The sequence below is a fragment of the Sander lucioperca genome, chromosome 14 (assembly GCF_008315115.2).
Source record: "Sander lucioperca isolate FBNREF2018 chromosome 14, SLUC_FBN_1.2, whole genome shotgun sequence".
Taxonomy (NCBI): domain Eukaryota; kingdom Metazoa; phylum Chordata; class Actinopteri; order Perciformes; family Percidae; genus Sander; species Sander lucioperca.
Window position 1 is genome coordinate 19125678 of NC_050186.1, and position 12132 is coordinate 19137809.

Below are 12132 nucleotides of genomic sequence, written 5' to 3' on the forward strand. Positions count from 1 at the left end.
TTAACAAAAGGCCTTTATCTGCATTATATATCAGCCTCAGCCTGAGGTAATAACTGTTTATTTATGACATGTATTTCTTCAAGGTGGACAAAAAGAAGAAAGAGAAGAAAGACAAGGAGAGGGAGAATGAAAAAGAGAAGAACGCTCTCACAAAAGTGCAGAAGAAGAGGCAGACGACATCACCCACCACCACGACCCAGAGATCCAGGCCAGAGACCAGGTATCACACAAACTGCCTTGTTCCATCTCTTTAGATCAAACCTTTCCCATATTTTATCCAGAACAAATGTTAAATTAATTATATTTTGAGTTAAAGCAGTAGAGAGACTGAGAAAGAGAGAGAGAGAGAGAGAGGGAGCCAATGTGCTTTACCCTCTGAGCAGGGTAATGTCTGACAGATGGTCCAAGGGGCTATAATCTAACTATTTAAATGGACTCTGCTGGACACCGTGCAGTCAGAAGCAGAGGGCCAGTTTGCCAGCAGCAGGTCTGTTTGTGTCAGACAGAAAGGTTTTTTTCCTGACTGATGCATGGGGGGGGGGGGATGTCTCCCTGCCTCCTCTCTCAGGTTACCCCCCCTGCAGCCAAAGAATCACTCATATCTTTGACATGACCCAGTTATGCAGTGTACTGGGAACCTCATTACCTTTTCCTACACGGCTGTGAAACCTCATCTCCTAAACCACCAGCTCTCTCTTTGACCCTCCATCTCCTCTCTTCTCATCAGCACCCCGAAGCCCAGAAACAGACCTCCGTCACCCGCCGCTCCCAAAAGTCGGCCTCTGTCCCCTCTAGTGCCGGCGGCCTCCAAGACCCCCATGGGCAAGAAGACACCTCCTCCTGGCACCAAGCCCCGACCCAAACGAGCACAGACGCCCGCCAGGGTGCAGGCCCAGACGGTCACTGCAGTCGCTGTGGAAACAGGCCACGAACCCCAGCAGCCCAACGCTCCAGAGGAGAAAAAGGGTGAGTGTGGTTGCCATGGTGACGATAGCCGAACTTCAAGGTGACCTAAAGGTGACCGTGTTAAAAATAAGGGTGATTACTGCAGAGTGCCTGTGACAGATTCTAACCAGCTCTCTCTCTAATCTACGACAGCTAGTCACCTGTACTGAGTCTGACTGGTTTCTAACTGGAGTGATGTTGCACACTGTCAAACCACAATTACACTGGTTAAATGTTGTGCGACAAGCACCAGGCTGTTGTAAAATAACCACAGGTTAAACTTTTCGTCTTAGTGATTAAATACTTGAAGGGATACAGTTCACACAGTTCCATGAAAAACCGTATATCAATTAAACCTTCTCTCTCCACTAAAAACTCCCTCAGGACCGTCCTCCCCCAATGTTTTTATCCTAAACACCGGATAACTGGGGGTCACCTTCTTTTTAATTAAGTTACAATAGTTACAAAAGACATTTTGTCATAGAAGGAAAAGCACAGGTGTATTTAATAACTAAGGAGAGGTCCTGGTATTGTGCATGCTGGCCCACTGAAATAGCGTACTGGAACACTTAATGTCCAGAAAAGTTAATTAAATTTAAAAAGAGCCATTGTCTGCTCTTGGCAGGATATTTGAGCTGCTGCAATTATATTTGACACTGCAATATGTTTCCTCTGAGGAAAACTTTCCCAAACTGTGATTAGAGCCTGTATTTTTTATTATTTAAAAAAAAGAAAATGAAATGTTGAATCATAGCTATATAATAAATACTTTCTTCTTCTTATTATTTATCATCTGGCAATCTCTAGTGATTTTTCCTCATTACTTTAGATGTTTTTAATAATCATGTTCTTGGTAAACCAGATGTTTGCTTCCGTACTATTGTGTTTTTAGAAACATAAGCACCACCTGTCCTCTCTTTGTCTTCTCTCTAACAGACTCCAGCAATGTTCCTGCCATCGTGGTGTCCTCTGCACCGCTTACACCTCCTTCCCTCAGCCCAGAAGTTGTATCAGCGGCCTCTCCAGCTGCTCCAAACGTAGTGCCGGCTGCCTCAGCTGCTTCTCCTGCTGCACCCTCCACCAGTAATCCTGCTCCTTCTGCTGCACTCGCTGCCACCGCCGCTGCCTCCACCACCCCAGCTGCACCAGCCAGCCGGCCGTCAGCACCAGCCAGCCGGCCGTCAGCAGGCACCAACAACCCAGAGGAGGCTGCTCGTGTCCTGGCAGAGAAACGCAGACAAGCCCGGGAACAGCGGGAGAGAGAGGAGCAGGAGCGTCTGGAGCAGGAGCAAAGGAACAGGTCAGACTTAATGTCAATACAAATATCAGTCTGGTGTTGATGTCATGTCAACATAACGCCTTGTTATTCATCATTTAAAGCTTTAGTGTGTAACTTTTTGATATTAATAAACGTCAGTTGCATTCTAGCCATTGCCAAATGAGTTGCTACAAAGCTAATTAAGACTACCAGCTCTACACAACTCTCTCTGTATTTCTCAGTATGGCTACGTTCAGAAGATTGTTTTGTCCGGTGACTTTCCTGCACAGAAGCTCGAGTGAAGATAATTACCTCTTCTGAAGAGTCCATCATGTTTTTTTAAATTTTCCGTGTCCTCCTTGGCTACAGGCAACTGTGTGGAGGAGTTGTATCATGTGGACGTGCCAACAGTTTTGTTGTCATTACTTAGAATTCCTCATGGGGGCTACAGAAACTACGCACTATAGCTTTAATGTCATTTAATATCTATAACAGTGTGATAATATGTTGATGCATTTCTGACTGTGAAGGGTATGAAGTTAAATTGCATCTTTACTGACAAGTGACAGAACATTCAAATTACAGAGTTTTGACAAAATAACAGGAAGACCTTACAACATGATGCACAGTACTGCAATAAAAAAAAACTTCTAAACTTGCATTGTAAGGTTAGTAGTTACCTTGCGAAAATATTAATTCATTTATTTGTTCTGACAAAAAAAAAAAGACATTTTGGTTTAGCTTTATTCCTTAATTTCTAATAATTTCTGTCATTTGGCAGTAATTGCAAGAAAAATAGGAACTTCAAAACAAACACAATTGCTCCATTTAGACCCAAATAAATGAAAAAATAAACAAATAAGAGTAATGTGAAATGAGTAATCATAATTCATTATTTACAGAAAACGTTGTTATTGCCATTTATCATTTACGCTACCTGAAGACAAATTTCATGTTTTTCCATGTTCAGCTGTCCCGCTGCTAGAACACTGTAGGAATGAATTGTTGTTGAGTTAATTATTTCCAATTGTACCTATACCTTTAGTACTGATATCATTTCTGTAATTATGACCAAATCACCTTCCCAGGAAACTTTCTACAAAATGATTTGGAAATTTTCAGTGAAGGTTTTGAATATCTGAATTGTTTTCTTCTGAAAAGTTCTCTTTCATTTAACAGAAAGACATGTGGTGTTTTCATCAGTTTAGTGGCCTCTGGCTGCTACCGTATGTGTCACAACATGGGATGAGTGTAAGCTTGTTGTGTACAGTATTAGCCTCAGGTAGTGAAGAATGACTTGTGAGAACTGACTGTTCTTTTTAGGTTAATAGCCCCACCAACTGCTGATCTATGTGCAGATATATTATAGAAGTATGTTATATGTAACACGGATACGTCTTTCCAGGGTCCTCCGGGAGGAGGCGATGGTCCGGGATGCAGAGGAGAGGAAGCGTAGAGATGAGGAGGCTCGATTCATGGCTGAGCAGCAGCGTCTGAGGGACGAAGCCCAGCGAGCTCAAGAGGAGAAGGAGGCACAGGAGGAGAATGAGAAAGTACAGAGACAGGTCAGTGTGTGACCAGAACACGTGTGTGATCTGGTGGATGAGATCAAAACAATTGTAGTTTACCTTGTTCCAACCAGGAACACTTTTTAGTCTGTAAGGCAGCTTAGTTTTGATTCAGATGGTTTCATGATGTTGGTGAAATCATACCTTAAAATCTATTTTCCACACTGCCAATACCTAGTGTTGTTCTTCATGTTATTCCTTTTTGTTGTTGTCTTTTTCCTTTTTCTTCTTGAAATTCATTTGATGTCACTGTTTTTTTGTTTTATAACATGAAAAAACATGCTACTGTGCCTTTGTGTTATAAAATGAGGGCATGCTACCATGTTTTCATTGTTCAGATATGACAAATATGTATTTTGCTTTATACTATTTGTGTATGTTTTTCTTGTGTTGGACCCCAGGAAGAATAGTCTTCACTACGGTGATGACTAATGGGGATCCTTAATAAACAATAAACAATAGCGGGAATTAAACCCTCAACCCAAGCTAACCAGGCCCAACACTTCATCAGTGAGACACGCGATCATTTCTCAACTGTGAATACTGTATGCACTGAAAACCCTCTAATTTTCCATTACCAACATGAATCCCTTTGATCCCCACATGCAGTAAGCTTATTTACCATCTGGGCAGATTAATGCATCCGAGGATGCCTTAGCCGTTGGGGGGTTTGATGCTGTACGTGAGCCCAAACATCTGACTCACCCCCTGACTGACTGTCTGGCATCTGGGCAGATTATAGGAGTCCAGAATATGTGCTGCTGTCACGGACGATGCGTGAGCCCTGTTAGTCAGAGGTCCCTTGTCTGCCCGGGCAGATGCCAGCTGGTGACCTCCATAATGGGGATGAGCAGAGGCTGAGGGAGCCATTGTGATCGGGGAGATAGTGACAGGCCTGTGCTGCCTCTGTTTCGTACACTTGGCTCTGCAGTGGGCTGATAGTCGGATAAGCAGCGTCAGTGTATGCCATGCCTCAAGCACTTAGCTACGCTCGACTCCCCTTTTCCCCTTCAATCGGACCATTGTTCCACGCTGACAGCTCGAGACTAGAATGGCCGCATATTTTTTACAGCTCAAGTGTTGCACTTGATGTAATAGAAACTGAAAATGTGTGTGACTGTTTCAGATTTGTGTCTATGAAATTAAAACTAATTGCTGCAGTAAAAGTCAGTGCACTGTGGTGAAACGCATGAAACTGCCGATTTTTGTATTTTTTTTTAAAGATTATTTTTGGGCATTTTAGGCCTTTATTTGACAGGACAGATGAAGACATGAAAGGGAAGAGAGAGGGGGAATGACATGCAGCAAAAAGCCGCAGGTCAGCGTCGAACCCTGCACCGCTGCGTCGAGGACTAAACTTCTATATATGTGTGCTCGCTCTACCAACTAAGCTATCTGGGCACACAAAACTGCCGATTTTAAAAGGTTACAACAGTTGACAGATGGGATTTATGCACACATCACCTTTTTGGTTGGTACTGAATCTAAATACCCAGTGAAGCATGTAATGGAATTACTCAGATAATATCAACTCTGGTCTGAAGGCTGCCGAACAGACTGAGCATGTGCTGCCCCCTGGTGGTCAAGAGTTGTCCTCCATTACAGTACATTTGCTTACAATGTGAACATCAGTGATGGAAGAAGTTTTCAGATCCTTTACTTAAGTAGCAACACCACACTGTGAACACTCCACTACCAGTACACGTCATGCATTTAAGTATTATCAGCAAACAATGAAGTCTGGTTTCTTCAACCAGACAAAAAAAAACAAAGTCAATGTTGTTTACTTACACTTATTTAGGCATTCATTTATATTATATAGATAGATAGTCTTTGTTGTCCCAGGAGGGAAATTTGTTTGTACAATCTGCACGTCTCATATGAAAAACATACAAATAAACAACAACAAATACGGTAGATATATGGTCATATCCACATAAACGTAACACACATCTATCTATACGTAGTATTTTAAAGGGACAGAACTTCTGCCATGTCATTAGTCCAAATAATATGTTATAAAGAAATTGGTCTGTGGCCATTTATACGTCTAACGAAAAAGAAATGTATTTTTGACGAAATGTCTGTTTTATTTATGATCTATCTCAATAATGTATATTTAGTTTAATTGATGCTCTATTTACATCTCTAACCACAAACCACAGAAATAGACTGAAGACTAAAATGCAGTTTTAATGCAGTTCTAGCTGCATGTGTGACTTTTCTATTAGCCATTAGATGGTTTGTTTTAACTGTGAAATTGTTACTTTTGTCAGCTTCATAGGAATGTTTTTGTTTTCTATTTTCAGAGGGAGGAAGCTGATGCCAAAGCGCATGAGGAGGCCGAGCGTCAGCGCCTCGAGAGGGAGAAACACTTCCAGAAAGAAGAGCAGGAGCGGCTGGAGAGGAAAAAGGTGAGGAGAAACAGAGCAAAAGACCTTCACAGTCAAGTTCACACTCGAGTTCAACCCAGTACTTCCTCAATTTAAAGAAACATCTAACTAAATGATCTCTCTGTTTGATCTGCACAGCGCCTCGAGGAGATCATGAAGAGGACTCGGAAAAGTGACGCCGGAGAAAAGGTTTGTGTGATCCCTTTTTAAACAAAGGAAACTAAACTTCCTCTTGACTTTTTATAACCGATGCCTTTTTGTTCTTTATCATCACAGAAGGATGTTAAAGCTTCTCCACAGGTCAACGGCAAGCACACAGAGCTCAGTAAGGGTGAGTGTCACAGTTGCTATGTCATATATACGTTCTGAAATAAACTAATAATATACAAACTCATTATTGTTATTATTTCTGCAGCAGCTGGAAACCTGCAGAGTCCCGATGCAGCAGTCGTCAACCCATCAACTGTGTCCAGTCCTGTTGTAAACGGTGTCCAGCCCGCCGCTCACCAGAACGGAGTCTCGGCCAACGGAGAGGCGGCTGACTTTGAGGAGATCATCCAGTTGAACAAGAGCGGTAACCCGGCGCAGACTCAGAGCGGCCTGGTCAGCGAGCCAATCCTGGCATTCGAGGGCGGAGAGCCCTTCCTGAAGAAAACAGGCCCTATGAAGCCTCAGCATGTCGCAGGTACAGTGTAGAGACACCAGGTGAGACTGTGATCATACAGCAGAGAATACACAGTAAACAGTGTATTGGGCTTAGTTCATGCTTAATGACTTTTTGGACGATACGTGTTTTAAATTTCTCTGGAATCAATTAATCACGAGGTCAATAAAACCCTCTTACCATCCAATCTTAAAGTTCAATCCTACATCAGTGTAATGATTTTTTGTTGTTGAAAATTGTGTTTCCTTAAATTAATTAAATTCCTTAAAATAAAGAAAAATATTTTTATAATAATATCATAATTTTTCTTTCCACATGGTTTCATTTGAATGAGTTTTAAAGGCCTAAACAGAAAAAAAATATTCAGTATTTCACAAGAAACAAATGCAGAAATTAGAGAAAAGTCTACAAAAATGATGTTATCATTTTAATCATCTTGTGACCCCTCATATTTATATTAGGGACCACTTTAAGGATCCTGACCCCAAAGTTGGGAATCACTGTCATAATAAGTCAAACATGTCACCCTTTCAACTAAATGTGTATTTTGGTTGTTTTCTTTATAGTGTAAAAGAAGACATGTTATTGGCCTAATAGCCCAAAATCTCAAAATTGACCATTGCATGAAAAAACAATGTTTTTGCCTGCCGTGTCTGGCCTTAAACTTGTCATCATTACCTTCCCTCTGTTGTTCTTTCCCTGCAGAGGTCCTGTAAGTCCTCACACATCTCCATGGAGACGCGCCTTATGTCTCTGCTTGAGCTATGAGATTCATGCCACACCACAGCGGCTTCTAAAAAATCGCGTGCCAAACAAACTATGAACTGCGCTGAATTCACATTTCACAGTATCTGCCACAAGAGGACAAAGAGGAGCTTCTCATCTGAAATATAAAAACATGCAACATCAAGTATTCTCTGTCTTCACCGTGTGTTCTGGTGCAGCATCTGTCAAAGTTTATTGAAATGTCACATGCAGATTTTACGGTGCACCTTAAAGATGGCTGACTGTGTAACGAATTTTAGAAAATACAATTTTAGAAAATACAATTTTAGAAAATACAATATAAGACCCTGGAAATACATAATATTTGACAATGGTTGTTATTATTACCGTTGTTACGATATTGTTATTGTTATTGTTATCTTAAGTTGAACAGTGTGTGTGTGTGTGTGTGTGTGTGTGTGTGTGTGTGTTTGTGTGTATGTGTGTTTGTTTGTTGTTTTTGTCTTGAATTACTGAGTTATTTAACATGGGGAGCATTGTAAGGACCGGCCACAGACAGTGTATGTAAATGTATAATGAGCCCGGCTGCCTAGGCCTCCTGTTACAGGGGATCTGTGAAATAAAGCTTTACGAAAGGGACTCCTTGTCTGTCTATCTGCATTTATGTTTATTATTAGAAAACATTAGATATCCACTCTACCTGCAGAGATCTGGAAGCAACTAATGCTGTAAATTAATGTTAGAATACAGATTTCTTTGTCAGATTTTGAAATAAAGCTGCACAATTAAAGTATATTAACATACTGCATGAACGTTGTTGCATCACAAAGAAATGAGAGTGGTACATTTTACAAGTACAATTTTTAGGTACTTCAGTATTTATATTCTCTGCTACTATACTTTTACTCTACATGTCAGAGGGAAATACTTGTACTTTTTATTCCACTAGGTTTATTTAACAGCTTTAGTTTCTAGTAGCTAGTTAACATTTTACATAAAACATGTTTGATAAACTAACATAAATTACAACATAGTTAAAGATTAAACCAGTGTTTCCCAACATTTTTGGCTTGGTCTGTTTGTGGCTTCTTGGCACATTTCAGATGTCTATGAGTTGTTAACAGTTTCACCAAATAGATTTTTACCCTCTAAACTTTACATTAAGAGGCCCAGAGAGGTAAACTTATTCAATATTGCCGAAAAAGCAAAGATTAGTGAAAAATCCCTAACAGGTCTACCAAGTTTTGTAGCAAAACTTTGTTTGTTTTTCTTTCTGAACCTGTTAATCATTTCATGACCCGTCAGATTTAAGTTGTGACCCATCGGAGGGGCCCGACCCCCAGTTTGGAAAGCACTGGACTTTACTATCTGACTGTATGTAAAGTAGGTGAAAGTAGCTCCAGCAGCTACAGCAGTAAAATGCTGCTTACATCATGATTGCATTTATAAATCCGTATTAACAATCGATTATGTGATATACAGTAGTATGCCAACATGTAATCTTTCTGCAGAACGAGTACTTTTACTGTTGATACTTTTGTTACATTTTGTTAATGATACTTGTATACTTTTAGTAATATTTGAAATGCAGGAATTTTATTTGTAATAGAGTATTTTTACGTTGTTGTATCAGTACTTTTACTTAAGTAAAGGATCTGAATACTTCTTCCAGCACTGAAATTAGTTCTACATTTTTGAAGAAACCAAATGGCTGCTGATGGTTTCATCCTTGAAAATTGCAACTTTTAGTCCATGACTTAATTTTTAAATCAGTATTTTTTTAAAGTAGATTTTTTTTTTTATACAGTAATCTTATTCTGGCATGGAATTTATTTTGCAGTTTTATTGCGCTCTAGTTGCAAATTAAATGTAACTTTCTTCCTAGTTAAATTTAGCCTGCAAGCCAGAGTAATAAATATAGTCATATAGTGCATGTTTGTGTCTGTTTATTTATCTTATCTCAGGTATCATCTTATTTGACTTTAAGGAAAAACAAGAGAATGAACATAATGTATCCCTGAGTGCAGGTCCAGAGCTCACTGTCCATTAGCTGCATTACAGAGTAACATGTTCAGAGAGACCAGAAGATGGCAGGGCAATTAACCAATGATGATCATGATTTCAATACAATTTTGCATACATTTCTGCATCTGTAAACACTACTACCAGATATTTTTACAACCATTGTGGTGCATTATGAGTGGTTATGATGGTGGAATATTTACATATATGTATTTACAAATGTTTTTTATTTGTACAAATGTATGCGAGGACATGGACATCTGAAACATCATCAGTTACTTCAGGGAATTTATATTGCACTTTGCTAAAATCATGGGAATTATATGACATATTTAAAAAAGAATGATAAACCAAGCAGCTGAGGTAGAGATATCTTGACTTTTATCACAAGTAAGGATCAAGCTTCAAAAATACTGGATCCTACATTTCCCAAAACACAATTCCATCTCTTCCTTAAACATGCCTCTCTATTTTCTTAGATTTGACAAAACTCAGAAGACTTTATACAACTGTTTTCATAGGATGGTAATCTAATTAAAAAAATGCAATAGAAAGTTCTTAAACAAAAGAGTGTCTAGATTTCAATTCTGGATTTGAAAACAACTACATTTTATTCTTTTTTTTGACAGTCAACAGTGCAGAGAGACAGGAAACACATTCAAGTGTCTCTGGGAAAATGGGATTTTATGTATGAAAGAATAAAAAGGTTAGATTTTAACAGGGTGCTTCTGTTTTCAGTTACAGTGTTTGCTTGGCTGTGGCTTTATGCCACACGGAGCAGAGAACTGACCCCAGACAGCTCTGAGGTGAAGTCCAGCCAAAGGATCAAAGGTGTGTGCATGAGATTTGCTGTCCACTTGCTATAATGCACTCTAGCAATCAAATATTAGAAGCCTTGTGGTCGCTCTAGTTTTCCCTTCAGCTCCTGGTAACGTAGTCCTCAGACAGGACTCTCATTGCTGCAGCAGCCAGTCAGTTTGGGTCACAGTGCATCTGCCACAGTGTCGCTACCATATCGAATGTCTCACAAAATACACTGGAGCTTGTTTCAATGTGACCACGCTGCCATTTGGCACAGAGATGTGATTCTGGACAGAAACCCACAGGGGAGGACATGTTGTCTGTATCTGTTTGCTTTGGTTTGGATGGTGACTTTGTAATTAGAAAGCCTACTTACCAAACAATGCAGCGCTGCATACAAACAGTCCACGCTGTGAATATTCTATTATGTTTACATTGCTTTCAGTGGATGTTTACATGGTAACGTTGCTCCAGTTTCGCCTGCATGAGACAGGTGCAATGCAGCAGTATTTTTAACTCATTGATGGCGATTTCTGTCGGTCGGTCTACCATTTTGGTCCAGACTGAGTATCTCAACAACTATTGGATGGATTTTCATACAATTTAGTACACACATTTATGTTTCCCAGAGGATGAATCCTACTGTCTTTGGTGATCTTTTGACTTTTTATCTAGTGCCACCATGGGGTTCACATTTTTGTTTTCTAGTGACATGTCTTAAGAACTATTGGATGGATTGCCTTAAAATCTTGGTGCAGTGATTCATGGTTCCCAGAGGATCAATCCTACAGACTTTATTTTATCCTCTGACCTTACCTCTAGCTCCACCAGCAGGTCAAACCTTTTACTTATCTAATAACATTTCTCAAAATCTTGGACAGACATTCATGGTTCCCAGCTCATGTATCATGAGGCTGACATTTGTGATTTTGAGTGAAATGTGTCGACAACTATTGAATGGATTTCTACGACATTCAGTTCACACATCAATGCCCCCCCCCTCCCACCAGGATGAATTGTAATTGTGATAACTCCTCAAAATCTTAACTTGTCCGGTATTTACTGTTTATGACCAAATACCTGCAAAACGAAAATGACATTCCCATCAGCTTCAGCTGTACTTTGTGCTTCGTCCTAATGTTCCAAATATTAGCATGCTGGCATCAGACAAATACAGTATGCATTGAACCAGTTCTGACTGAGAAAGATCATCCAAATAGAGCATGACAATGATGTTATCTTGTTGCAAATGTTTTTCCTCTTCATGTTCCTGGACGGTTAGGTTTTTGCATCACCACTATATGTGTTATGAGTGACACTTTATGTGACTTGATGCATCATGGTTTGTACATGTTTGAATATGTGAACAATGTGAGGTCATACATACCCAGGCCTTTACCTTGTTTCAGGATGCTATCTCTTGTCCCACATTGACTCGGTTGCTTTATGGCCCAATCAGCGTGGAAGCACAGATATCAAGCTGACTGAAGAGCATCGGTGTTGCTGTGAATGGCCCGAGGCGGAGCATTATCGAGATACTAGCTGCTTAAATTTACACTGGACTTCAGCCAAAAGCAACAGGATACATGTTTCAAAACATGTCATGTAGTGATCCAACCTGCCCATCCTTCACATGACAAATGAAATGAGATCATTGTCGTGTATGAATGATGTTGAACCTTTAATCCGTCATCAAATACAAAGTCCACATTTTACATTTTCCCTGAAGAATCACCAGCAGACCCTGCAGGCATC

The 12132-nt window shown here is 40.0% G+C and overlaps 1 protein-coding gene across 11 annotated transcripts in view; it reads left to right on the forward strand.

The window, feature by feature from the left end:
* The window catches only part of LOC116047208 (MAP7 domain-containing protein 1-like), a 40953-nt gene extending 32760 nt beyond the window's left edge, over positions 1–8193 (forward strand). For 6 of the 11 annotated variants that reach the window (XM_031295826.2, XM_031295834.2, XM_031295835.2 and 3 more), the window contains 9 exons: positions 84–220; positions 728–966; positions 1882–2245; positions 3609–3768; positions 6081–6185; positions 6303–6353; positions 6441–6495; positions 6580–6849; positions 7534–8193. In XM_031295826.2, coding sequence (XP_031151686.1) covers positions 84–220; positions 728–966; positions 1882–2245; positions 3609–3768; positions 6081–6185; positions 6303–6353; positions 6441–6495; positions 6580–6849; positions 7534–7544 — 1392 coding nt within the window. In that variant the 3' untranslated portion in view covers positions 7545–8193. Of the gene's footprint in view, positions 1–83; positions 221–727; positions 967–1881; positions 2246–3608; positions 3769–6080; positions 6186–6302; positions 6354–6440; positions 6496–6579; positions 6861–7533 lie in introns of those variants that run through there. The other 5 variants (XM_031295827.2, XM_031295832.2, XM_031295838.2 and 2 more) reach the window with 3 other exon arrangements.
* Positions 8194–12132: the final 3939 nt, after the last annotated feature.